This window comes from Rhamphochromis longiceps, linkage group LG23, assembly GCF_057381845.1.
Source record: "Rhamphochromis longiceps isolate RC_006_pf linkage group LG23, R_longiceps_female_GT1.1, whole genome shotgun sequence".
Lineage (NCBI taxonomy): Eukaryota > Metazoa > Chordata > Actinopteri > Cichliformes > Cichlidae > Rhamphochromis > Rhamphochromis longiceps.
Window position 1 is genome coordinate 9,570,532 of NC_140578.1, and position 27,828 is coordinate 9,598,359.

Below are 27,828 nucleotides of genomic sequence, written 5' to 3' on the forward strand. Positions count from 1 at the left end.
CCAGACATGAAGCAACGTCTCACCTTGAGTTACTCATACAAATACGGGTGCATTGAAAAAACACAAATGTTCGCCGCTAGCAGCCTACAAGAAGAGGAGGCGTACACTCAATAGCTGGAATCAAGTTACACTTATCTATTTTCAGAACATATCATGAACTCCTACAGTTTTGTTTTTCTCCAACTCTGTCTCCTTTTTTTTCATGGATGTAAAAGTGACGTTGAGCCATGCAATTCGATCTCCCCTGACATGCGTCAGTAAGCTCAATTGGTGACGTTCAGAGCATCACAGCTGATGAGGTTTTGCAACACAGTGTGAAGTGAATTTTTTTGCAAAACTTTAAATAACCTCATGTGGATGCAAGTTTTAAACGCATCTTATCACTTTGCCTGCATTAATTCACCTCTTCATGTTGACTTGATATGTAAAAACTTTGCTTCGTGTTTGGAGTGAACTCATCACTAATCTGTCTTTATTCTACTTTCATATGTTAACATTTCAGTGACGCTGTCCACTACTACGACTTGTATGATTACAGCTATGTTGTACCTGCTGTGAGATAACGTTTAATAAGTTAGACAGTGTTTGTACTTTCACGCTGAAAATGATTGTTTCACCTTTGGGAGTTTTTTCTTTAATAAGGTAAGACGGAAAATGGGTACGTTTTTTCTAGAATTAGCCACACTTATGTATTACCAGCTTTTAAGCTAAGCCAGAAAGCAAACATTTGCCAAACTTTCCTTTGAGAGGAAAAGAGGAAACAATGGTGAGAGTCTTTTGTCCTGCCTGCTGCTCTGTCTCCTGCACGTTATGAATGAAGTGGCTGTTGGAAGCAGTATTGCCTTTGTTTACTAAGCTGTGTGCATTTCTCTCCTCCAGCCCCGTCATGAGTACTTTAATGTGCCTGTGTACTGATTGGCTGCCACCGCTGCTGCTGCTGCTGCTGCTGCTGCTATCCACCTTGCATGCTGAGCTCCTCAGTGCCTGGCACCTTCCTTTCTGCACGCGGCACCTGACATTGTCATTGGTTTGGGGGTGTAACAGTATTTTCAGTTTTCATTCATTTTCATACATGACAGTCATGATACAATATTATCAAATTCAAATTTAAAACAACCATGAATGGAAGCATTTACACAAAGAGATCTGCATCCTGTTTATGGGGCGTGAAAACGTAATCAATATTGTTATCGATCCATTTGATATTTTGCGGTGATGCATTGTCACATGCCTGTCATTGCTCCACTGAACTCTTTGTATCATTTCAACAGTTTCCTTGTTATTGTTGTAAAGCAGCAAATTAAGTGCCATCATGACCCAAAAATAAAATATTAACAATAATTTAAAGTGGACCTATTATACTGCAGGAGTCTGCATGAAAACTCTTAGATTAAACGCTTTTCTGGGTCACACTGAATAAAACTTAAGAGTCTGTTTTGCAAATTTTGGTCATTCCAACTCTCAGAAAGGAGGTAACCCAAGTATACATGTTGGTTTGTGGTTTCACAGTCAGATATGACCAAAATCTGATATCCCGATATAAAACATCTATCGTCCGATAACGATATAAATCACAAAAATTTTACATTTTCTGTAAATTCTGTGAATCTCGGGTAGCTGAAGTGTTTCCAGCTGGGCGTCGTGTATCTGGAGTCGAGTTTTTTACCGATGCATTAAATGACACATTTTTAGACATAGGTTGTAACTGCCGCCGTTTTCTTTGTGAGAATTTATTACACGGCGTGCTGCGGGGAAAAGCCTGTTCTAATGTTTGAGTCTAAGGTTTATTTTTTAGCACCTGACGGCTCCTTTTTTGCTTCTCATCGGTAAATACTCTGCATACTCTTTCACGTGATTCAGTTTATTTTGAAAAGTCTCAACAGGATCTTGAGCTTTATTGTGAAAGGTTTATGTAGAAAATAAACAAGCGGACACGTGATGGTGTTGCCATCGTTGTTGCTAACGACAACGCATAAAAACAGGCGCTTGTCCTTTGGTAGTGTGGTTATATTAAATATAAGAGAAAGAGAGAACTTTAGGAAATTAATATAGCCACTACAGTGACCATCAAAACGATGAAAAAATATTGCCCTAAACAGTTTATTTTGCAACAGCACAAAACAAACGATAGCGTAAAATGAAACGATAGACATTTTTATATCGTCATCTGATATATATCGTTATATCGAACAGCCCTAGTCAGAGCCACGCCTTGCTCATTGCAACCAGTTTCAAAAAGAAGATGTGACGGCAAGAGCGTTCATCTCGAGAGACTTCCACAACCAATCGGTGATGTCACTGCTCTTTTATACCTCTGTGGTTGTTAAAAGAAACACTAGAGACAGTGTTTCTTTCTTTTAATTCCAGTTTGTTTCCTCCGCTCCTCTGCTTTGTGTTTTGAGCTAAAGCTAGCTTCAGGATATTTTGAACAAGTCAGGTCCAACAAACAGCGTCTCACATTTAATTTACTTTTGGCTGCCGTAGTCATCCACTGAAAATCTGGCGTTGTGACAGCTTTGAGTCAAACTGTTTATGAAAATTGTGTAACAGAAAATAATAGGTCCACTCTAAATAGCAGTTCCACTTAGTAAATAACTTCTTCCGCTTCATAGCTGCATCACTTTCTGGAAAAAACGCATTAAGTTGACCTTGTTAATCATGATGGCATACAAGACTGATTTAGATTTATGTCAAATAAGAGATTATATCAGTTTTTTATGACAGATGTTCTTCACAAAATGTTTCTTTCATTTTTTTGTTCATTTGTGCTGTTTCTACTTGGTCTTTGGGCAAACAAGTAGTACAGGTGCTGACTGTGTTTTAAAAATACAGTTCAGTACTTTTAAAAGTATTTAATTATAAACACAGAGAATTTCAAAATTCTTGAAGTCCAGATCACAAAATACAAACCTGAGCTTTAATTAAACACAGACTCCACGCTCACCACTCATACCTGAGTCAGTATTACATCCATGAGGGGTTCATCCAGTTTTTTCATGTTTTTAACTTGTTTTGACTCACAGGTCATGTTTGTGGGAAGTGAATGCAATAGAAGTCATGTTCACCCATTTCTGTATCTCATCTGTTTTGCTTGTATCTTCTCACTCTCACATCATACGTATCTGTTTGATTTTTAGGTTTTTCTTTTTGCTGTGATCTTGTAAAACGTTCTTATGAGCGTGAAAATCAAACCAGTGTTCACACTGAAGCGCACAGTAGACGTTTTAATAGTTTTTAAGTGTCTGTCTCTTAATAAGCAGAGTTATTTTAAAAAATATTCACAGATCATGATTATTTCCTATTTAAATAAATATTAAAAAAAGTTTTTCAAGGTAAGTGGTTTCAGAGGAATTCTGCCTAAATGAATATTGTATTTGCAATGATTGCACGGATTAAAGATTCTTCGGGGTTTTATGTTGATTATAGACGTTAAAACGCTTGAAACAATTAGACCTACAAATATGTTTTCTATTATAAATAAATAAATAAATATTTCATATGAAATGTCTTTTCTGTGGCTTGCTAATGAAAGCCAGCTGAATAAATGGACCCTCACTTTATTGATGTACGTAATGGATACATAATAAATTGTTTACGATTCTCTGTCACATCAGCACACTGGTGTCTTTCTTTAATATAACCGTTGTTCTCTGAGTTTATGGATTTCCCCCCTGTGGCTCTCTGAAATTGGAGGGTTTTTTCCACAGCTTTTATTTTCTGTCTGAATTGTGCAGAACGCCATTCGTTTCCCAGATTAACGGGTTTAGCCTACATAATCGGCAACGAGGGATTCATCACTCTGACAAAATATTTCCCCTGTGTGAAAAGTCTATAAAGGGTGATTAATGCAGAGTGGATGTTTCGAGGTCACGTCTGAACATTTTGCACTGAAAATGAAACCACAGACGCCACTGTGTGGAAGTGTTAGCTTAAATGAATTTTATGTCACTGCTCTGATGAATTTACTCTCTTTACTTTGTGCTGAACCTTTTTTTAGGATGCCAAAGTAAGTGATTCTCTTTGTTTCTGACACAAGCCCTGAAATTTGTTAACTACAACTTGTGACACTAGTTAGGGTAGAATTAGCAAAGTAGATGTGCATTAAATAGGATAGAGCCTGTCTGTCCTGTTATTTGTTTATTTATTCCAAGTTAGTGCATATATAAATGTGAGAGATGTTGAATGGTGAACATTTTTTCTATAAAATCACCAGTTTATTAACAAAACTGAAGTATGAGGTTGTGGGTGGCTCTTGCTTGTTCTGCTTTCACTTGTATTTAAATGTATTCCTTTGTAGAACATCCAATAAAGTGTTAAAGAGCAGGTCAGGAAGTCGGGCCTTCTATGCATCCTATTGGCAAACCTCATATAGATCATGATGTTTTAAGATGCTTTAGACCCCTGCAAACCTGCAAGCTCCTTTGCACCTCAGCTCGTCCTTCTCTGACTGAATAAAGATTGAGATTGAGAGTAAAAGATAAATCAGCACCCAAGTACCTTAAACCTGCATTTTCTTTTTTAATTGACACCAGGGGCGACTCTTCTGGTCCTACCCGAGTCTATGGGAAAACGGGCCATGACTCACTTTCACTGTGCCCCTGATTAGTTGCTAGTTTCACGTCATACTGAATCAAAGATTAAGTTCAGTTTTTCATTTTTATCTTTGTATTTTTAGAGTCAGAAAGGAGAATTAGCCAGGTTGTGCTCGTTGGCTGATGTCAAACACTAGTCATCTATAGTTGACGTTAAGGCTGCTGCTTCTGTTTTGTATACCTGCTGTGATTGTCTGTCGTGATGTCAGCCAATTTTTTCCCCCCTCATTTTAAAATTTTTTACAAATGAATAAAAACTCAAATTGACAGATGACAATATGACATCACATCAAGCACAGAAGCAAATGAACAGAAATAGTGGAGTGGAGGCAAAAAGGTGGATTTTATGTATTTCTTTAAATTTGCATGGCGTTTGGTCAGTGAGGATCAGTAGGTTGGACATATAACAGATGGGGATTGTGGGATCCTGAGGCTGGGGAGCCTGGACAGCTGCCCCATGACCCAGAACTGTTCTACTGGAGCACAAAGCCAGAATGGGTAGAAATAATCATCTATTTCAGTGGGACAGAGTGATGTTACTTAAACCCATTATGTTCATTTTATGAGTGGTGATGCTGTGAAAACACGTGTTTGTGAGATATTGGGGGGGTAAAGGATGCAGATTGTTCTTAAAACAAGAGATGATGATCAATTATGACGTTTTTTCATTTGGCGTTAGTGATGGTTCTAAGGTGTGTTTGTAACAAGTACATAAGCTAAAATAATTTAAGTTGGTTATGAGTAGTTGGGCTAATTCAGAAGATATCAGATTTGGCTCTAGGAGGTGAGTGAAGTACAATAAACATACAACCACAGATATTGTGATTACAGTTATTATTTATAGTGAAAATAAAGTGCAATTACCAAATACCAATATTTACAAAATCTGCAGACAGGAAAAGATAAAACATAATTCAAGCTTGTAAAATATCCGCTGCACAGCGGTGCAGCAACCTCGTCCAACCTCTGGCAAACAATGTCCATAAAGTTTATTTCATGATTGATATAAGTCCAACGCGTATGACAGTCTAGACAGGTTGAAATTGGAAGTATGATGATCAGCACTAAGATTCCAAGACTGAAATCTCGGAAGTGAGATTTAGGGGACTGAAAACCAAGAGGGGAGAGTGTAGGCCGCAGCAGCCTCCTGCCAGACCGCAGGAAGTTGTAGCTGGGGTTCTGGCTCGTTGGGCCTAGCTCGCCATCCAAAGTAGTGGTGTCGCTGTGGTCTCTCCAGGGCACCACTAGCCTGCACATTCACTACGTGCGATGTCACATACGAGCCCCACGCATCTACCCGCGGCGGTATCAAAATACTGTTGCTTCCATCCGCTAACGCCTCTCCCCCGCGTCGTTTCGAGGCGACAACCCGGAAGGCATATAATAGTGCCTCGCGAATAGGATTGGTCACAACAGGCACGTGCAGCCTCGCGGCGTGGCGTGCGTCATGACGCGTCACGATGCCTTCACGGACACGCTCCGGTTGGAATTTAAGATTCCGATTTAGTTATAGATGCAGTTCTTTTCATTTTTATGTGGGTTACATCCTCCCCGCCTTAACCATGCACGTCCCGTCGCATGTTAACCGCTAGACAACGTGAACAGACGAAGGACGGCTAGCATCATGGCCCAATGCATTGGAAAGACTATGCAACAAAGATAAGACAGGTGGTAGAGGGGGCAGTGTAATGTCTTTGTTGGGACACTTTCGACCCCTTAGTATCAACTGAAAAACACCACAGCCTACTGGAGTATGTAGCTGACCATGTACATCCCTTCATGACCACAATATCCATCTCCTGATGGCTATTTTCAGCAGGATGACCCATCATGACACAAAACTCAGATCATTTCAAACTGTTTTCTTGGATATGACAATAAGTTCACCGTACTCAAATGGCCTCCACAGTCACCAGATCTCAGTACACTAAATCTTGGGATGTGGTGAAACAGGAGGTTCAGATCATAGATCTGCAGCAACTGTGTGATGCTGTCATGTCAGTATGGACCAAAATCTTAGGAATGTTTTCAGCACTTTGCAGAATCTATGGCATGAATAACTGAGGTAGTTCTGAAGTGAAAAAGGGGACCAACCCAGAGGACACGCCACCTGCTGGCCATTATAAAGAATGCAGGTTTAAGACCTATAAGTTACGTACGTCTTTAATGTCCAGTCCTATGTATCCTCACAGGGAGATCTGAGGACCAACAGAAATTACAATTTTATTTTGACTATATTACTCCCAACTTTCAACCATAACAGGCTATTTTTCTCTAAAATCTAAAAAAGGCCAAGAAGATGTGCAGAAGTCTGTTATCCTCCCAGATTACTTGAGTTAGAAAAGCTGAAAGGTTAAAGGTTAGATTTTTGCCCAGTGGTGCCTAAAAACAGCCTAGCCCAGCTTAAATTCACTTTTAAAATCTTCATGTAGATTAATGTGGCTTTGATTAGATTTATAGTATCGAATGTAACAAGGAAATCAATCAGAATCTATTTTACAAGCAATCATTTCCTTAGAATATTTCTGTAGTGCTTCCACTGCTGATAACAGCAGATGAAACATGGTGTGTTTGTGTGCGCGTCCAGCTGAGCGCTTCACTGGAGCTGTGGTTCTTCTTTCTCGTCACAGGAAGCAGAGACCCCGCGCAGCGTGCTGGAGGAAATCGGACTGACATAAACACCATCTTCATCGCCATCCACACTCCCCCATCAGCCAGCTACTCTGCTATATGTAGCTGATAACAGTTCACCTTTCAACACACACACACCAATATAATTTCCCTGTGCATCTGTGTAACACGACTCTGCCTTGTTTTCTACTGTTTTTAAAGACAAATGATGTAGCACTCTGTGTGTATCTCCTGCTGAGTTATTGATTTGTTTCAGTGTGATGACATTAACTGTTTACCGAGACACAAATCCAGCTTAATTAAGCTTCATGCTGCTTTCAAATCCACACCAGGACGCTGTGCTGAGTGAATTCCTGCTTGATTTTTTATTTATTTTTGGACGCTGATGCGATCTCTTTATTCAGTGTGAGGTGTTAGCAGTGTTCTGAATTTAAAATATGTTAGTTAAACCCAAAGAAGTGGCTGTAATACAAAGGCAAGTATTACATTAACAAAGCCAAAAAGTTTTGTTTTCTCTCATATCTGCATTGTGATAATCCTGAACTCAGTATATCCTACAGCCAGTATATTTATACTTTAATAAATGAGACTTATTTGAATGGGCCAACCCACTTTGATCTCATGCGAGCCACACTAGTATGCCCACGGCTCCTTTGTGCTCGAATTAAACTAAAACCTTCACCACCAGGGGCAGCAGTTTCAGATGTGTGCCGCTGATTCGTTAACCTTAAATATTTCTTTGGCCTGTACTGGACCCCCGGCCGCATGTTTGACACCCCTGCTTTTTTGCATCTTAAACTGAAATTACTGTGAAATAATTTGAAAACAGAAAATATGTGAAATTAAGAATTTTCTCTCAGTTTACCAGCAACCCTCGCTCCTATATTTGGTTTCTAAATGATGTTCCAATTAATGCTGAATGCCTTAATCGCTCACTGATGTTACTATTGCATAACGGATATATTTGCATGCCACTGGAACTGAATTATTTATTTATTGTTTTTATTAATGTTTACAGTTTTTTCTTGATGTTTACTACTGTGATGATTATTTTGTTTTATTTTTATAAAAACATGTCACTGAATCTGTAGGTAACATTTTATAATAACCATCATATGCACACCGTAATTGGTACCTGATTGAACATTGATAGTGATTTAATGTTAACAAACAGTGAAATGATAATTAAGGATGTGGTTAATGGTTGGATGTTATAAATTTTAAACCACACAGTCAGAGCCCACAGCTTAATTAACTATCAATGTAGCGTTTAGTAGCAATGGCTAATATAAAGTGTTACCAAACATTCAACAACAGCCACAGTACAGATGAGGTGACATCGAGTTCCCAGAAGGTTTACGAGCCAGGATATGAACTCATTCAGCTCTTTGTTTCTTTACTGGCTAGTCACAGATTTTATCGTGATGTGATTTACAATGAATAGAAGCTATTACAGATGGTTTATAAAGTGAAGCACCTTCAGCATGAGAGCAGATTGTGTGTTATATTACCAGACATGTGTTTACATTATTGTTGTCTGAAATGGACAAAAGAGGAAGGTTGTGTTTGTTAGTGTAGGTATTTCCTGTTCTTTAGTTCTCTGTTGTTGTCCACAAATATCTTTAAACCATGAGATTTACTTTCTTAATCAGTTAATCACAAACTTTATGTTATTGTGGCAACAGGGTGCACAGAGGATTAATGGGAGGTTGTGTGGAACAGCTGAAGGGACCAAAATAAAATTGAGATAAAGAGGCTCAGATTTTGGGTTTGTTAGGGAGATCTGTCCCATTCACATTAAAAGTATTCTTCTCATTTCCAGATAGAACATGATGATTAACACAGCTTTAAGTTCACACTCAGGATAACTGGCTTTGGTGTTATTTGATGGATGTAACCAGGACATTAGCTTAAAATCACTGACTCTGTCTCCAATCTGTAGTAAATAGTAGTTACTACAGTGCATGGTCTCATGTTCCCAATCCCATAAATATCGTTTTTTCATAATGTCACTGAATATAAACATACTGTATAATTATTAGTATAATTCTGACTGCCTGATTACATCTCTGCAGTTTTCATGAACTCATTCAGAAACATTTATAGCTGAAGTCGTCACTGCGTCCAGCAGAGGTTGAAACAGAGTAGTTATTTGGCTTCATGGTGGTGTTTACCTGTTTCGTGTTCTGAAGGTCTTTCTTTGAGTGCAGGTAAGCATGTACTGTAGATTACTGATGTTGTATTGCATATACTTCTTTTAAAAGATGTAATATTTGTCAGCACCAGTCCAGTGCTCGTGAAGAGCATTGTACTTAGAAAACTTGAACGTTAGAGCTCGTAAAGACACCTCCATCACTCCTGTGTTAGATTTGTGTGAAGTGCATCCAACAGGGGGTCTAGCGACATTGTGCTCCACCCATCTACACCCTGAGCTGAGGTCTCATCAGGACTACTCTGCTAAAACCGTTTCACTGTCTTTTGAGTATAAACGACTCTTCGGCCTGTGACAGCCACACACTGTACAGCATGTAAACTACCTATTTACTGTGACACTGCTTAAGTGACCATGCATTAAATAGCAATAGTGTCGTAAATGTACTGAAAATAATTTACAGCCGCTTGGATGAAAAAGCAAATGTTTCACACATTTAAAGTGGACCTGTTCTGCTGATTTCCCTTCTCTTTGACTCTGTTAGTGTCGCTTTGAATGATTCGCAGTTAAAAAATAATCTGGGCCTAAATGCAGCCACTCAGTTCATCTCCTGAAGCTAGTCAAGCTGCTCCTGATTGGCTGCCCCTTGTAAACTTGTTTTACAGCAGGTGGGCGTGTCTATTAGGGATATCCAAAAAAATAAGAAAAACTGCCTGAAACTAAATTTTTGGCTCAAAGAAATGACTTTTACATACATCCACCATCTTTACAGTATAAGACAGATAATAAGGAAAAACATAATAGGTCCACTTTTTGACACACTGGGCACAGGACTGTACAAATATCATAAAGTGGTGTCTATTTTCTGCTCTGTGCAAGTTTGTTTTAATCCAAACGTCACAGCTCGTTTACACTTTGAACTACTCTTAAGCCTCTGGCTGTTTTCTATAACTTCACATGAGCATTTTTCATGTACAACTGATAGTGTGTGGTTTACAGTATATCGGCAGTGTGACTTATGGAGAACAGACGCTATTCCATACTGTGTATAAAGTGAATTATACAGCAGCTTCAGCGTGAGTGCCGAGCAGCCTGTGCGTGATGTGTTTACAGCTATCATTGTCTGAAATGGACAAAAAAAAGAAAGAGGAAGTTAATGTTTTGTTGTCAGGTTCAGCAATAAAGAGAGAGTATCACAAACAGCCGGGCTCCTCTCATTCATTCAAGTCTCACTCACACCACACAGCTTTTCAATGATGTCTGGAACTGCAGAAAAACATCTTTAATGTACAAAAATAAGGGGGGAAAAGTCCCAAAAAACATAGACAAGAGGAAGACTGCTTCGGACCGGCATGGTTTCACATTAAACAATGCATTCAAAAAACCTGCATGTTCACTCATCTGTTTAATAAATTTGGTGAAATACATGGAGTCCAAAGCCTGTAGGTATTTTATTAACAGCATTTAAAAAGCATGACAAACCAACAAATCATTTGTATGTATGAAAAAGGGTGGCTCAGTCGAGGATAAACTTTGAGAGTTATACTTCACTGGTTTCATGAAATTCTCCAGATCAAAACTAAAATCTCTGGTTTAATGAATTACAGAGAATCTTCACTGTTCATAGTCCGGTTTAATATATAATTTCTGCCAGAAATGTAGCTTCCACACAAGCCTGCTGTGCAAATGAAGCAGCGCTTGTATTCTTCCTTCAGTGTGTTGCTTGTTTTTTTGCCATAGCCTCACATAATATGTATGATGAAAGACTGCATATAAATAATGGGCACAGCCACTGTGATGTCACATGTGACCCAAACTGGTTATCTTTAGTGTCTCAGCTTTTTAAAACCGAGGTACAATGGATCTGACTGTGAAACCCAAGAATGCTGTAAGCTCATTTGTTAATGACTTATCAATCACAACTTAGCCCCGCCCTGAAGCACATCCTGCTTTATTGTCCATAAGCCATACAATAATTTATCAAATGAGCTTCACTTTGTGTTCAATAAAACATGAAACTACCGATTCAGGCTGTGAATTCATCACAAACATGTTTACGGAGATCATGGATTACAGGAGCTGAAGGCTGAGTTACCATAAACCTCTACACAACTGGAGGTCTTTCTGAAACAAGAGTCACCCCCTGCTGGCTGTTAAGAGAATGCAGGGTACAGCCACTTCCACACTGGCTCCACTTCAGTGCTCAGAAGTAGCGTCCATCTTTCATAGATTAAGTCCATTGCCGTAACTAGTAACAAAGCTCTATGCTTGACTGGCAGACTTTTACACCAGATGCACCAGGAAGCTTTTGCTTGTTAGGTGAACACATAAAATAAATAATGGAGCCACTACCTATCACGCCACCCTTTGGCCCAACTTCTGGCTCAAAAAAACAACAACAGGGCAGCCAAACACTGAGGCTTTAAAATGTGGAGTCCAAAACCAGTGTGATGTGTCACCATGGCTACAGGCGTCTTTTTAACGGCACACTCAAAAACACAGTGGATGAAAGTAGATATTTGATTTTTGATCACTGCTGGAAATTCATGTGCTGCAAATCAAATTTTTCATCCGTAACATGACATTGAGTTGGTAACTTAGTCACCCACCATTCAGAGTGAGCTAGATTACCGAGAAAATATCTTTATTAGCTTTAATCCTGATAACAAATCAGGCAAAGTAAAAAAATATATATATACTGTAAACTTCTATTAATGTGAGACACATTGTCTTTGTAACATCCATTTTCTCTTCACATTTTGAATTAAACACGCATGAATGCAAACTTCCCAGCTCTTCATCTGGGGAGCGCATGGATCCACGGAGAGCTGTTGGAAGACCGAAGATGTAAGAAATCACCAAAGCGCCTCTGAAGGTGTCGCTCATTACTCTAACTCTCCTCCTTCAGCATCTCTTCGATCTCCTTGTCCCAGTTATCATCGTGGGTTTCGCTGTCAGCCAACACGTCGTACTCCCGAAGTTCTTCCTGCAGCTCTCTCTCCCAGTCTGGCATCTCCTCTGAAAACAAACAAACAAACAAAAAAAAACACACTGAGCTCACACACACACACAGTACAATGTCCCAGTTTAACCACAGCACTCACCCTGCTCTGGATTTAGGTTTTCCCTCTTGTCCAGAACCAGCTCTCGCATCTCTTTGCACAGGTCGTCCTTGTTGATCTCACAGGAGTCAAAAGTATCACTTACAAATTCAGACAGCTGCAGACTGGTGGAGAGTTCTTCTTCATCCTTTCATAACGCAAACAGAAGCTCAGATTCAGCTTTAAAATCTGCTTTATAATGACCTTTCTGCAGCAATAATAAATGATAAAACTATTACCTTTAATTAGTTAACTTTTTACCATCAAACAATGAAATGACAGCGTTTGCAAAACCTCATAAATGATTAAGGGTCGCAGAGTAGTGTGTGTATAAATATTATCTAGATCAGATGGCGGTGGTGTAAATCACATGACTGAACCTGGAGGTCATTCTTTGTGTCCTGATTCGCTCTCTGTACAGTTGCTTTTTCCCCACCAGCTGACTGGTTAAATTCAGGAACCAAAACCAACAAAAAGATGAAAAGTTTGTGTTTTCGGTTCAAATAAAGTTATGAGAGTGAGCAGTAGCAGTTAAATATTTATCACAAAACCACAAAAACAGCCGATAATCATTAAAAAATAAATACCCCTTATAAAACACGTGCCAATCAGAATTAACCTGAAGAATCTCTTGTCAAAATAATACAAAATTCAATATTAATGACTAGCAAATATTAACAGTAAAATAATCCTTTACTGTATCCTTTATAAGACTATTAAGGTGTCATTTATAACACGTAGGTATCATAGCATGCTGCTGAGGTTTGTTTTGTTTTGTTTTGTTTCATTGACCACTGATAAGAAAAACTCACTCCGTGTCACTAAAATCACAAACATGAAGAAAAGTAAAACATTTTAAATTTGTTTTTTTTAAATCCTCTGATAACTGAGATATGTAAGAAAAGCTTTCGAAAACCAGAAACCACATATTCTGCCAGCCTTTGTTTAGGATTGTTTAGATCTCAGAGGTTAAAAACAGGTAATCTTACCTCACTTGATTTTGGTTGGAGGCTGCTGGCTTTTGATTTAACGGCATCTACAAAAATAAATAAAAAAATAAATAAATGAAATGTCATCATTGTGAAAAGGTATTTAAGGGAAAAATGTGATATTCAAAATGTTCTAATACTAATAACATTTTTTTTTAAATCCCACTGCTATCAGGACAACAAGAAAAGATAAATTAGTTTTCACACTATATGTTCATACAAAAGCATGCATCAGTCTGCAGGAGGGTGGAGCTAGATCCTACTGATCAAAATGCTGCTTCTGGAATCACATCATTACCTGGAGCCGAAGAGCATGCCTTTTCAAACCTAATGGTGCTTTTAATGTTGCCTTTAAGCACAGACTGTATATAAAAGATGAGCTGCCGGGTCTGAAAATTCAAACCAACCCCAAAATGTCTTAAACCTGAATGCTCTCCAATGACCAGCAGAGGGCGACGCCTGTGGTTGCAAGTCAGAATGTATAAAAGTCTAGGGCCGAAAAGACCCTCTGCTTCTTTATTCGAAAATCCAATTAGTTTGTGGTCTCACTCTAAAGCATTTGATTTCTTCGTGAACACAACTGAGCTGTCTCGGATTTACAAGTTGACTATGTATGAGAGTATTGTCTATGACGTCCTCTTCATTGTGACATCTACCTTTTAAAAAGCAATGACGAAAACACTCAGCCTTTAAAAACAGGACTTCTTAAAACATTTCCCCATCTTATGGACGCAGTCTAAGCCACGAGCGTCAACCATATCGTTGATGGAACAGAAACGGAACGTTAAATCGTCTAATCCTGCTCATGAAAGCTTTACAAACTATGAACACTGAAAATAAATAAATAAGTACAATTATTCAAAACACTGCAACTCTTGGTGTTTTAAGAACATTACTGCACAAAAAGCATGTTAAGATCTAAATGTTACGATCTAGTAGCACACGGATGTTTTAGTTAAGTTACAAAATAATTCACATGTGAATATTTTGTGGCTTTATAGATGTGCAGTTGATGTAATGAGATATACTGATGGGATCGCACTTTTTTTCCTTCTGACGTCTCCGTCTGTTTGCCATTTTTAATGGATTGTTCACTGAATACATTTTTACTTGTACTTTTTCAAAAGGAAATTTTTTTACTGACTTTTTATGTTGCTGTGCAGCGTTTTTGCTCATTCAATCCACTTAAGATCAAACTGGACTGTATGTGGCCCATTAAATAAAAACGTGTTTCACTCTATGCTCAGAAAGGTCCAGAAGTTAACTCACTTTTTTCTTTATTGCACAATAAACTTGCACTCTCTGTTCTAACTAGAAATGCTATCAGTCAAAATCAAAACAAATCTTCCTTGAATACTAAGATAAAGAATTACACAAATACTTACAGTCATATTTGTACATTCTTACATTTGATCAACTTTCATATCATAGCTTTAAAAATCAACATCAGTATTTAATGCAGAGGTTTTACAGGAGAGAGCAGACTACCATTTTGATGAGGATCTTTGCAAGGGTAGGAGGTTTTCTTCACATCAATCCACTCAGCCGCCTGTTGGGCTGCGAGAGCTGTGAGCTGAGCCGACTGTTTTATCAAAGACACGCGGTAGAAGTAATTCTTCCAAAAGACTTCCTCTTTCACCCTGAGGAGAACAGCATGGAGGAAAACGCAGTCACCCCTGAGGGATGCAGGGAGGCTCACATTGAAAACACAGCAGTTAACATAGTTAACTTATGACACACTCACTGTTTGGGGACCAGATGGAAGCGCATCTTCCTCAGGAGCTCGTCTTCCTCTAGCATAACCATGGCGACTGGATACATTTGGTCAAAGTCAAAGTAAAACTGCACCCCAGCAGGGGGGTCACGCAAAAAATTTCTTTTATCCTGAAACAATGCAGTAAAGTTACAGTGAGGCATAATTTAAGTAACTTTCTATAATAAATGAAATGCTTTTTAAAGATATTTACAGCTGAGAGAGCTAATATTTGTTCCTGTATGGCATCCTCTTCATTATAACCCACCCATAGAGGCACAGCAGCACCTACAAGCGGCGAAAAGCAGCAGAGATGTTCTGAGGTGTTCTGAAAATATTTTTCAGCTACAATTAAATGTAAGCTTTAATTAATGATTAAAAACCGATATACAGTTTGGTCCACATGTTTGTGGACAAAAACGCATTTTCTGTGCATCAGCACTGTTGATTTTAAATCAAACATCTACATCAATTAAAAGAGCTTTTGTTACATTTCATGTCATAAGTACACAACAGAAGTACTCACCATACTCTTTAGCTCTTTTCTCCTGAACAAACCTTTCTTGTTCCTTCTGGAAATCACCCAAAATGGTCTAAGGGAAGAAGAACAAACCTTCAAACATTCCAAACTTACCCTAAATAGTAAAAACTTGATATCAGCCTCAGACAATAGATGAAACTTTTCACCTTATCAATAATTCCACTGATCTTCCCCTCCTCCACGCTCTTCTTTAAGGTTTGAGCTGTTTCTACTACGGACTCAGATAATTTTTTTGAGGCGCTGCTGGCAAAATTATAAATGTAACCTGTAAAGAAGCCAGAAAAACCCACATTACTGTGTTGCATAGTTGCAATTAATCAACAAATGGAGAAAATAATCAGCAGAATAATACATTATCAAAAATAATCATAAGTGAAAGTTGCATTTACAAAAGAATCCAAAATGAGCATCATCTAAACAAACTACAAGAGGTGCAATTTTAAAACATAAGTAATTTCAGTTAACTATAATGAAAGTCAAATCTGATAGTGGATGACTATAAGGCAGCTATCATCACAAATTGATTTGTTTGTATTGTAATCAATGATTTCTCCCCAAAGCTCAAATCGTGCTAAAAACCTATAAAAACTGACCACAAAACCAAAACATTAAGAAACACAACAACAATATGTGGACTGCAGCGGACTCACCACTGAAACCTTTTGCTTTTTGGAGAAGCTGAGCATCTGTCCCAGCATCTCTGCCCTGCTGGTCGCTCGGTTTGTTTATTTCACTAAAGCGTTTTTCTTCGTTAGCATCAGCAGGCTCTTCTGTAACTTGGCCGCTTTCTTTCTCTGCTCCAAGCCAGCTTGACCAGTTCTTAAACATACTTTATGTATTTAGTCTAAATACTTTAAAATGAGTTATTTAACATGCTCTAACTATGCCTTTTAAACTCTAAAGTTTAGTTTTCCGATAGTTTAAAACTTATGTGATGGCTACTCGTCAAGTTTCACCTCTTACCCACTTCCGCGAATCGTTGTCCCATCTGGTTTGAGCTAACCTACCATCCGTAGTTGTGGTTGTCATGGAAAGGAACGCTCTGAGTGGGCGGAATCCACTCAGAGCCGTTTCATTCACCGACGTTTCAGAAAATTATACGTTTCTATCGGACTTTTATTCCTCGTGATTGTATAAAGTCACCCACAGAGAGACAAAAAACAACAGCTTTGCAACATGATAGCTGTAGCGGTAGTACACCGAAAAATGAGACGATCGGAGTTTTATATTCTCTTTAAGTCTTTTATTCATTACCAAACGGCTAGGTGGCGAGGTAGCAAAATTAGCATTATAGTTGCAGCAGCTGTTGCTGTATTGTAAAAACTGATAACGAAATTTTTAGTGCACATAATAACCATACAGCAGCTCATAATATTCAGAGTTCATTCATGTGTGCTTTATTTATTTACTTTTTTATTTACTTAATGGCTCTGAACCAAAATATAATAAGAATGCATGATATTCACAAGGATAGCTACACTAGCAACTCTGCATTTTTGGAATAAGAAGCATGACAGTAAAATTAAGCGTATGAGAAAATAGCCCAATTACGTGGCTAATATTTGTTTTTTTTTCGCCTGTGTACATATTTAAACAATAATTTGAATGTGTTTAAAGGTACAGTAATGAATTTTTGAGGATATGAAATAGAAAAAAATATTGTACTCATAAATATACATTGATTAGTGTTTTTCTTTTTGTTTGTTTGTTTTTTAATTGCGTCTTCCACACTTTTAAGAGGCACACGTTTTAAAAGTTTTATTAGTTTTACAAATAATTAAGATTATTTCATCAAAGATTGTAAGGGAAAAATGTACACTGGGATTAACTAATAAACAAAGCTAACATAGCTAACACATTTGAATATTAATTGCATTTGAAGAACTTAATAGAAAAGTTAAAATTTTATTTGGAATAACGTGGTATTAGTTTAGTTATGCTAAAACAAAGACAGTATAAAAAAAACAGAGCAATGATTGTGAGACAGATTGAACATTGCCTACATTTTAAAACTGATCTCACAGCTACAACAAAATAAGAAAAAAAAAAACACAAATAAATTAATTATTGTAAAAGTAGAACAACAACAGTTTATCACACCATCCACAACTGCATCCAGTTGCACACTGCTTCTCAGTCTGCAGCCCTCTTCCGCTCTGCTTCTTAGGCCTGAAACCCATTAATCAGTGCTATTAACGAGTTTGTAGATAATGAGATGCTGACCAGATCAGACATCAGCAGATATCAGCAGAGCGCACATGAAGTCTGGGTATCAAAATCTTTGAGTAGCTCTCATGGATTGAACCACTGTCAGGGATGCAGCATTGATGTTCTGCATAAAAAATTTCAAATTCTGATTCATCTAACCACACAGCAGTTTCTAAGTTACCTTGGTCTATTCTAAACTAAATTAGACCCATAGAAAATGACAGTATTGCTGGATGATGTTCACATATGGAGCTTTCACCTTTGGTTTTGGATGGTACAGTGAACTCTGTTATAATACAGTTATTTCTGGAAGTGGTCTTTAGCCTTGTCGCTTGCACAGATGTACTGTAGATCATGAGATCTACAATACAAAGTCTTCACAGTTTATACTGAGGTACAGTATTTTGAAGTTAATCTGTAATTTGTAGATGCAATTTTTTGCAGACTGGTGAAACTGCCCATCTTTACTTCTGAGAACCTGTGCCTCTTTAAGCTGCTGTTTTTATATGCAATCATGGTACTGAACTGCTGACAGTCTGATTAGTTATGAAATGTTACTCCAGCTGTTTTATTTTAGTACTTCTTACTTTTCCAGAGTTGTTTTGCACCTGTCCCAACTTCTTTGAGATGTGCTGCTGCATTCAAATTCCTCATTAGCTAATAAAAGAATTCTCTCACAGATTTTAATTCTGTCTCTGTCCATGACTAAAACCAAAATAAGAGGTTATTTATTTGGATAAATAAAGTGGGAAAGTAGAAATATAGGTATAGTTACTACGTAACGTGTTTGTCAGTTTTTATTTAATATTATTACTAAAATTAGCCGTTTTAGATTACACTTGCTTGTTCTTCCCGCCTTTCCTTTTGGCTAACGGTAGGTGTCGCGCTTGCGCTGCAGCTTTGTTCTCCCACACTTGTTATCCCTGCAGTCCATGGATGGAGCTAGTTTAGCTTAGCTGATTTAACCTCTCCCGAGTGTGTCAGTGTGTCGTTCTCGGTTTGTAACATGAAGTAGGAGGATACGGCTGGAGCTGCTGCGTTTGAAACAGCGTAAGGTCGCCACTTCGTTTAAGAGTTAGCGTACGATTTATTTTTTAAAAAGTTGTTCCTTTTAAAATAAAACCAGTTAAAAAAGATGAAGTATGTGTAACGTAAACCTGGGATATTACTCCGTGCCAACCCGACGAAGCTTTCCTGTTCACCGGTTCATCCAAAACTTGGATTCTCAGGTAAGGTCCGCCGTTTCAGAGCGACTTTTGTAATATTTTTCCCAAAATAGCTGCGCACCTCATGGAGTAGGTGAGTTTCTTTGATTTTGCTGGTGTGGGACGAAGTTTGTGTTGCCTATGTGAGCGACCAGGTCGGTGTTACTCGGCTTATTTGGTGGTTGAGCTGGATGGTTTCCATTGTGCTGCTGGTGCGTTTAATTCTCTCGCACGTAAGAGCATTAAGTTTAAATCACCCTGTCTGCAGTTTGACAACAACAGGTGTTACAGGTTTCCTGCTTTAGTCTCGCAGAGCTCCGTACAGATGGACGTAGAAGATATTTTATCACTTAAAGAAGTTAATAAATGAAAGTCTGCATGTTCGTGGTAGGTTCCTTTCAAAATAAGAGCCCTAAATCCAATGTTTTGTCACTGTAACCAGAGTCCGCGTTATTTTTCAGGCGTTTTTATTTAGTTTTAAATATGTTTTATTTCTTATAGTTCCGCTCAGTTCAGCTTCCAAAGTGTTTTTACTTTCCCAGTTTACCTTTTATTTCTTAATTTGTTTACTGTCTCGTCACTTTTTTATATAATCTAATCTGCACTGTGGCTCATTTCATATAAAATCAATTTATGTTATTTTGTTCAGTAATTTTAGTATATTAAATAAAGTTTTGTCTTCATTTCCTGAATTTTTTCAGAATTGGAGTGCCTCGAAGTACATACGGGTGGGTTGAAATGTAGTTTTTTCAAGCATTTTTAAACCCTCATAAGTTCATATCAACTGGAGATATCTACATAAGTTTTTCATGGCTGAAAAACACGTTATGCTCTGTCACAAAGTACTGCGAAGTCAATCAAAAGCCAAAATCTTTGTTTGGGCCATTTTTTTTTTCTATAATCAGCTCTGAGCATCATTATCATGGGATATAACAGAGTTTCAATAGCAGCTGTATCAATTTAATGTCTGTGAAACAGAGTAACAGAAACAGTCACTGGCACTCTGGAACCTTTGCCTGTTTCCTGATGATTCACTGGAGGAAAACTTCAAAAACTGCAAATTTTTGGGTAGACTTTTATATGACACATCTGCATATGGGATAGGTGGCTGGTGAAAACATGTTACATTATTTCAAAGGTTCCCTTTTTTTTTTCTTTTTTTTTTTTAACCTACATTTTGATACCAGGCCCATCTTTTAGTCAGGATGTGTTCTGTGCTAAAAGACTTTTTCAATATGGTCAACACTCAGGAATTTGGAGGACAGAAGGAATCCTGGTTAGAAGTTGAGCCGGTGTTGCAGCAGCCAAAACATTAAATATAACATGCCGCCAAATAGCTCAAATAAAGTACAAAACTTGACAAGACAAGGTAGCTCAGTAAGGTAAAAATAAACAAAATAAAGGAGTTTTATAACATTTTTAAAAAGTAAAACAAAGAAATGAGCTCTGTTTTAAAAATAAATAAATAAATAAATTAACAAATAATTGCCAAGTAAAAAGCTCAATAGAGGGACTTCAGTTAGTAAAAAATATCAACAAAATACAATACAGGTATTGTGGTATACGCCAGGAAAGATTTATACTGATGTATCAATAGCCATGGCATCATGTATGTTGTCTCATATGAAAACTGGAGATGAACTGGTGTTTATGAAGTGCTTTTCTAGTCCTACGGATCTTCAAAATGCCTCAAACTAAAAGATAGCATTTTATTCTATGACCTTTAGGCCCTTTATTCACCTCAAGAACTTATGTCTTTTGAAGGAAGATATGAATCCTATGAGGCGTATAGTGTTTGTAGTAAGTGTCTGTATGGCTGTGGTAGTTTTTGTGTGATCTTGGTGACAAACTGCAGTGGTTACATAGCTCTTAATTTACAGTGAAACATCTTATCAACCAGTCTAATTCAGAGTCTTTAAGTTTTTCCAGCCACTGGTATGTGACACATTATTAATAAAAAGTCAGTAGTTTATTTTTTAGCCAGTGGAAGAGATGCAGAAAGTGATGAGTTCATTGAGTTGATTTCAATGGGAGTTACAGCTTTGTGTCATCAGCATATCACTGGGACAAACTGTGCTAAAATGGTATGCGTTAGAAATAGACTGGACCAAACAATAAGCCTTATGGAAACAGTCCCCTGTGGTAAACTATTATTTTAGAGCGGTACCCATTATGATATATTGACTGGATATCTATCTCTCCTTTTTTTTTTTTTTACTTTTATAGCAGTACAATGGATGCTGAAGGATATAAAAATGATCTGCGCTGTACAGAAACGGAGAGCTTTTGGCATGTGGTGCAGAAATCAGGAGATCTGGATCAGAGGAGCAGAGACTGTGAGAGCTTCAAGCTGGTGGAAGTATTTCTGTCAGGAGGTGCCCCGTGGGGGTTCACGCTCAGAGGGGGACTTGAACACCGGGAGCCACTGCTCATAACCAAGGTAAATATTTTCATTTAGTCTTTTTATAGTAAACACAGGTAAGAGTTAAAGTGCTGAGGTTGTGAGTCAGAGAGCAGGATCTAATGCTTTTTTAAAAAAATCTAGTCAAGCTTTTGAATTTCATCTTTTTAAATGTTTTTTTTTTATTCAGACAGTGATGCCATGCTCTGATTTTTCATAGGGATGTAGAGGTCAAAGTTTTAGTCTGATGTATTGCTCAATTTTGATTTAAGGACTTTAAAGAAATGTTATAAATGATTATATTTAGTGGTTTGGTAAATTTTCAATAGCTGTCATAGATCACCCATGGACAAAATACAACAAATTGACGATCTCAATTGGGCTGCTGATGTCCTCAAACAAAACAACCTCCCCGCTTCAAAAAAACTAAACAAAAAAAAAATCAATAAAAAGTGTAGCTTGAGGGCACTGACCACGTGCCATACGGCTGAGAGCGGCCGCTCCGGCTTCAAGTCCGACCTAGGGGGCCTTTGCATGTCTCTCTCTCTCTCTCTTGCTCTCTCTCTATTTAAAACAACATTTTTTTAAAAAAGTGTACCTTGGACAGGAACAGTGTGCACCTGCATTAAAAAGCAAATATCAGCTGATTCTTCACTGAGCCTCTCATCCCTCGGATGGACTCAAGCTCCATCATCTTGGGCTATGGTTTGCCTCAGAGAGCTCTGGGCAGCAGCTCACAGCAGAATAAGGCTGACCGTCACCAGCTGCAGTTCAAGACGGTGGAGTTAGTTCGTCCAATCACAGGATGAGGGTAACAGCGACCAGCCTGCTAAAACAGGAAAATGAGATGGGAAGGGTCGGTGCGCACTGTGTGGTGTTGACTGAACTTTAAAACGAAGAGAATGTGGATTGTCCTTTTAATATGAAGGAAAAACCACTAACAATGTGTATTATGTTATTCAGTGTGGTGCTCGTTGATTACTAAATCAAAATCAGTCTGCCCCTCTGAAGAAGGATGTTGCCCATCCCTGGTACAGACTTCATTCATACATGTGTTTTTCATAATTATTTTTTTTCAGTTTCTTGTGTAATATTTCAGTGTGAGCTGCTGTTATTTGACTAAAGTCAGCATTTTAAATCCCCGAAACCTAAACATTAAACAGGTCAAGCACCATATCTCATTTGCTATGTGGGTGTTTACGTGAGCTGCAGTTTGCGTACAGCACCCAGCAGGAGGAGAGTGTGTAACCACAGAGCCTGCCAGTCAGCTCTCAGACCTCAATGAACCCTCACTGTAAGCTCATTTCTCTGTTGGCTGTGTAATGATTGACAACAAAAGACCTTGCTAGTTATTTGACTCGGTAAAATACCAACTGCTGTTTGTTGGGAGCTGTGGCATTGCTTGGTCTTAGTTTGCCATTCCTGTGTTGACGTTCCAAAGTCCATCCCAGATGGATGAGACTCCACCACAGGACACTTAGGACCACTGCCACCCCGCAAACGTGATTGAAATGACTCGCATCCTGACTGTTTACGAGCTATCCATTTCATGGTATGCTGCAGTTTTTTGGTTTGTTGGTGTCAGTATTTATTACTAATGTTCTGGCCCTGAACATCATAATAAGGACCAACAGAAGCGGACCTGTTTGGATCAGATGGTGAGATGTTAACTCTTTACTCGCAGCTTTTGATCTGTAAAATATTTAATAGATTTTTTTCAGACTCTTTCCTAGTTGGTGTAATTTTTCTTAATAATCTCATAAGTGAATTAGTCATGGCTAGGATTTAACAGAGTTTAGTTAGCTGTCACTTAGCCTCTGGTCAGTGTTATTATATCTCACCTGGATATTTGCTTTCTCTTACTTTTGTGCTGGGGTAGATTTCATTTGGAGGAAAGCTTGTGGTGCCAGGATCTGGGGAGGAATGCTGCTTTGTTTGATTTTCTAAATGTAGTGAATTATCCATGACAGTTCGACGCCTACTGGAATGGCATGATGGGATGAATTAAATCGGGGTTAGTGATTTGTGCTCTTTTGGAGTGGCTCTCAGATTATAAGCAGTGATTTATGAAGGTGGGTTGGTGAATTATTTGGGTTAACTAGACGATGATGCAACCAAACCTCGTGTTCTTTCTGATTGATAGGAGGACAAAATTAAGAGCATTTCTCCTTTTTGCCTAAACAATGACACACGTAGGTGAAAGTGCAGATTAGTTGGAGGGTAAGCCTTGGAACATGGTAAACAAAAACTAATAAAACAAGTCATGTAAAAATGCCTTAGTTGGTAAAGAAACACAATCTAACTTAAGTTAAAAAATAATATGTATTAAAATGGTAAGAGAGGAATTCTCTTTAGTTTTAGTCTTTTTGGACATGTGTCAACAAAAACATCACAATCCTTTGTTGGCTGTTTTTGTGCCTTCATGTGCAAGAGTGGCACATGTGAGCTAGAATGAACTCTTAATAGTTGTTCAATTTGAAGAAAAGTTAGACTAGTGGTGTGCTGCTAGGCCATGTGCAACTACATTTGTAGTACACTATGCTGAAACCCTGCCATCGTGATGTTGTTTGCACTTATACTCAAGGCTGGTGTGTTTGCATTGCTCTGCTATCACAAGTGAAACTGATCATGTTTAACTTGAAGTGTTATGTTTACTGACACAGTGGAAAAGAGGACACTTTATAACCGGCCAAGTCCATACACGGATTGTTAGAGTTATGAAAATTCACATTATCCCATTATCTTCTTTGTGCTCATCAAAATATTGTGTTTATACTGCATATTGTTAGGGTCTGTGTCATGATTACATCTCTTCATATTTCTGGGAAAGTACCCGTCAGGCTGTGTCATAGATACAGTCGCGCTGTATCAGAACTCAAGCATGACAATGCAGGAACTTCACACCTTTGGTAGTTTCCTGTACTTCACCCACTTTTCACTTTCCAGTATCCAATTTGACATTCAGCCCCAGTCAACCCTGTGAGGTCTAAAACTTCATCAGTGATGACACAAACCCTCACCTTGTTTTTTCCCCTTTTAGGCAAAAAGCATTTGAATAGTTTTTGATGTGTTCCAGTTAGAATGATAATTTTGTTTTGTTTCCCAAGTCTTCTGAGAACAGTTTTTTAAAAACAAAGTACATGTTTCGATAGCAGAGAGTTAAGCTTGGGGTTATCAGTGATGACAGCCTGGACCTTATTATGTTAAAGAGTTAAATTCAATTCGCCATTGAAGTAGAAGTAACCTACAGCCATCTCAGTCTTATAGTGTTTGCTTGTAGCTCATATTTTTGAGTGAAAATTAATTTGATTTGAGATTTCTCCAGTAACGTGATCTGCTTGGATTACGATCCAAGCAGACAGATGCCAAATAAGGGCCCTGATGGCAGCACATCATAAAGGGAGCGGGGATATATTCCAGGCTGAAGGCTGCACCTTACAAATTACCACATCCAACCATATTTCTTGCCATCCAACCATATTCGCTCCATTGTTAAAAGGTTGGATGAAGTACAACTGAGAATAACATTGCAAAGTATGATTGTATGGTGTATTCCAGACCTAGAATACATCATGGTTAGGTCCTGGCCTTTCTATCATCTCAAGGGATAATTGCAGTCTAAATAACACTGCAAACTAATGCTATGTTAGTACATGAAATGTTACACTTTGCCATTAGCAAATATCAGAACTTGCATCCAGAAGAAGTTTTCACTGTCACTATGGACTTTAACCAAGCTAACACCTTTTCGTTAATTTCACCGGAGTGTCAAGCGTCATACAAGGGCGCAAGAATGTACTGGATTGTGTTTACACAAATCTAAACAATGCATTCAGGGCTTTACCCTGTTCCGCACTGGAGATATTTCTTTGCTAATGCTACCTGAAAATAAACCAGTAATCACCGCAATAGCTCCAGACTTCCAAGTCATTAGCAAACCTCCACTCTGCTCAGCTGTTTTGTCCTATAAGAGGCAGAAAATAGATGGATAGATGCCTTTTATCAGTACACAGAGACTGTCACAGCAATCGAGGCAATTTCTAACTAGAAACGTTGGCTTATCTCGGTCTGGTGACGCATGAGTTATTCTCTAGTGAGTGTTGACGTAAAGCATGGCATTAAACAGAAAAATGTAACCGTACCTCCAGGAACCCTCTATAGAATTTCAGGTTACTCAAACACATCTCCCACTATCACCATGAGCACAGGCCTTCCCCAGGAGGTCTAGGTTGAGCCTTCTTCTGTATTCACTCTTTATCCATAATCTTTACTGTCAAACAAGATGACAGAACAGATGACCCAACAGACATTGGTTTATCTCCAACAATAAGAATACACACAGGCGAAAGGTAATGAACATGGCAGCTCCAGTAGCAGTCTTATGCTCAACAGCAAGACAGAGGAGACCGTGGCAGATTTCAGAAAGAAAAGAAATGCCCTGAGTCCAGTGACCATAAACGATTGTGGAGAGAATCCACTTTTTGTGAAGGCTAACCAAGGATTGCCTACCCAGGTTCATTGTTTCTGCACTGCAGTGCTTTGACAATAAAGGTTATCCTTGAATCTTGAGTTTTATTGCTATATTAATGTGAGAGTCAGTTTCAGCCAGTTCACAGGGAAGTTGATTGATGTAAATGGCATCACTGACCTAACCCAACATGAAAAAACAAAGAAAAATACTGACATTGTGCCATCAAGGCTTCGGTCTTAATAACCTACACCTCTCTTTACAGTTCATAGTTTTTCCTCTTAGTTTTGGTTTCTAATAGGTCCATGACTTTTTGTGAAATCCAGTTTCAGTGTGAGTAATGAGCATTAAGCACCTAATTTGGTTTTGGCAAGTATGTCTTTCATGTATCAACCAAAAGGGCATAGTCTCCCTATTTGTCTGCCTAAATCAGTACTTTTGTTGGCTCTTTTTCTCTTAGGTCCCTTCAGTTAAATATTTTATTGTAAATGGGCCCAGAGTTTGATGACAGGTTCAGGCTACTGGTTAAAAATATCCTGGATCTAATTAAAATTCTGAACATTCTTCTCATAGCTCAGTTATGCTCAAGGTCTTCGTGGACTTAAAGCCCTTAGCCCCAGTAAACTTAAATAATCCTGTTTTACACAAGACAGCTGGGTATGCAGCCCTAATATGTTTCCTCCACTAAGGGCTACATTTTATATGTAGCAACATATAGTTTGCTCTTAAAGACATCCTTCAATGTCTCTGTGCTTACATGCTGTGATAAATCACGCGCAGGTGAACAGGTTTTAGCAATTAATGAATCCTCTTTGTGACCGCGTAGTTTTGAGTGCTCTAGAATTGCTCAACCTCTTAAGAAACGATGATTCATAGAGCAGGATTATGGTTCATGTGGGGCAAAAGACTTCAGAACAGAGAGATGTCTGTCAGGAACCTCATATCTTGCATGCTTTGGCAAGGAGGCTAGAGCAGCTAGGGATCGGATCGCCAACCTTCTTATTGATGGATGATCTGCTGTACATCTTGAGCCTAAGCCACCCCAAAAAGAAACTTTGAGGAATTCATATCTTGGGTATGTTGAACTTGGTTCATAGTACAAAGCGCAGGTTCTGAAGATCCACTTTAACCAAAATCTACATCAAGTGGACAGTTGCTTTGAGTGCTGCTACACCAAGTTAATCAACAGAACAATGGTGACCAGCTCTAGTCTGAGTTGGAGTTCAGCCACAGGATGAAAGTCTGCCTGAAGAAGCAGCGGATTGCTCTGGTATTTGTTTGGAAACCGTTCCATATTCAGTTTTTTGTTTGTTTTTTTTTTAGTACGCCATATGGATTTAGAGCATATAATTTTAAACATACTCAAAATAGTTGGTACAGATTGTTCAAAAGAAGTGTGAATACTCTTCTATCACTTGTACTTCTGAAAGTGTCATGACAGAAATGGTGTCCAGTAATTTATTCCCGCCTGCTTGGAATTGATGGCAATAAAATATCGAGGTGAATAACTGTCACAGATGTGTGGGTCACAAGCAGATGTTTGTAAAGTGTCTTAAAAAGTGCTCAATATTATTGAAAAAAAGTTCACTTTGGGGTTACTTTCAGTGAGTTTTTTTTTTTTTCTCCTTCCTTGCTCGAGCTTTGTCAAAGTACAGTGACTATTCTTAGTAATGTGTGCAAACATGATACATAAGCTGTGTGTTCAGCACACTGCGCAGGAGATCTGTCAGTAGAAAAGACTCATCCCTTACCCTCATCGCCACCACATCCTTCCCTTCATGACCCAC

At 38.4% G+C, this 27,828-nt stretch overlaps 3 protein-coding genes across 14 annotated transcripts in view; 2 read left to right on the plus strand and 1 right to left on the minus strand.

Annotated features, from left to right (window-relative positions):
• Positions 1-10,569, plus strand: part of LOC146641277 (AP-1 complex subunit sigma-2) — a 31,102-nt gene extending 20,533 nt beyond the window's left edge. For 4 of the 5 annotated variants that reach the window (XM_085397315.1, XM_085397317.1, XM_085397320.1 and 1 more), the window contains one exon: positions 880-1,173. Coding sequence is in view for 4 of the 5 variants with exons in the window: in XM_085397320.1 (XP_085253446.1) it covers positions 880-915 (36 nt within the window). In the remaining variant the exon portion in view is untranslated. Of the gene's footprint in view, positions 1-879; positions 1,174-7,222 lie in introns of those variants that run through there. The other variant, XM_085397316.1, reaches the window with a different exon arrangement.
• A 1,395-nt stretch (positions 10,570-11,964) lies between these two features.
• LOC146641278 (synapse-associated protein 1-like) lies at positions 11,965-16,803 on the minus strand. 2 transcript variants are annotated; one of them, XM_085397314.1, is made up of 10 exons: positions 16,723-16,803; positions 16,410-16,578; positions 15,906-16,024; positions 15,745-15,811; positions 15,433-15,506; positions 15,210-15,349; positions 14,954-15,105; positions 13,466-13,512; positions 12,480-12,624; positions 11,965-12,393 (listed from the first exon to the last, which is right to left on the minus strand). In XM_085397314.1, the coding sequence occupies exons 1-10, from the start codon at positions 16,786-16,788 to the stop codon at positions 12,266-12,268; spliced, it is 1,107 nt and encodes a 368-aa protein (XP_085253440.1). In that variant the 5' UTR covers positions 16,789-16,803; the 3' UTR covers positions 11,965-12,265. The 2 variants fall into 2 exon arrangements, with proteins under 2 accessions (XP_085253440.1, XP_085253439.1); XM_085397313.1 differs by lacking the exon at positions 16,723-16,803 and having other exon boundaries at positions 16,410-16,722.
• A 2,120-nt stretch (positions 16,804-18,923) lies between these two features.
• Positions 18,924-27,828, plus strand: part of shroom2a (shroom family member 2a) — a 44,473-nt gene continuing 35,568 nt past the window's right edge. For 5 of the 7 annotated variants that reach the window (XM_085397392.1, XM_085397395.1, XM_085397396.1 and 2 more), the window contains exons 1-2: positions 18,924-19,196; positions 21,399-21,612. In XM_085397392.1, the coding sequence (XP_085253518.1) occupies positions 21,406-21,612 (207 nt within the window). In that variant the 5' untranslated portion in view covers positions 18,924-19,196; positions 21,399-21,405. Of the gene's footprint in view, positions 19,197-19,873; positions 19,901-21,398; positions 21,613-27,828 lie in introns of all 7 variants that reach the window. The other 2 variants (XM_085397393.1, XM_085397394.1) reach the window with 2 other exon arrangements.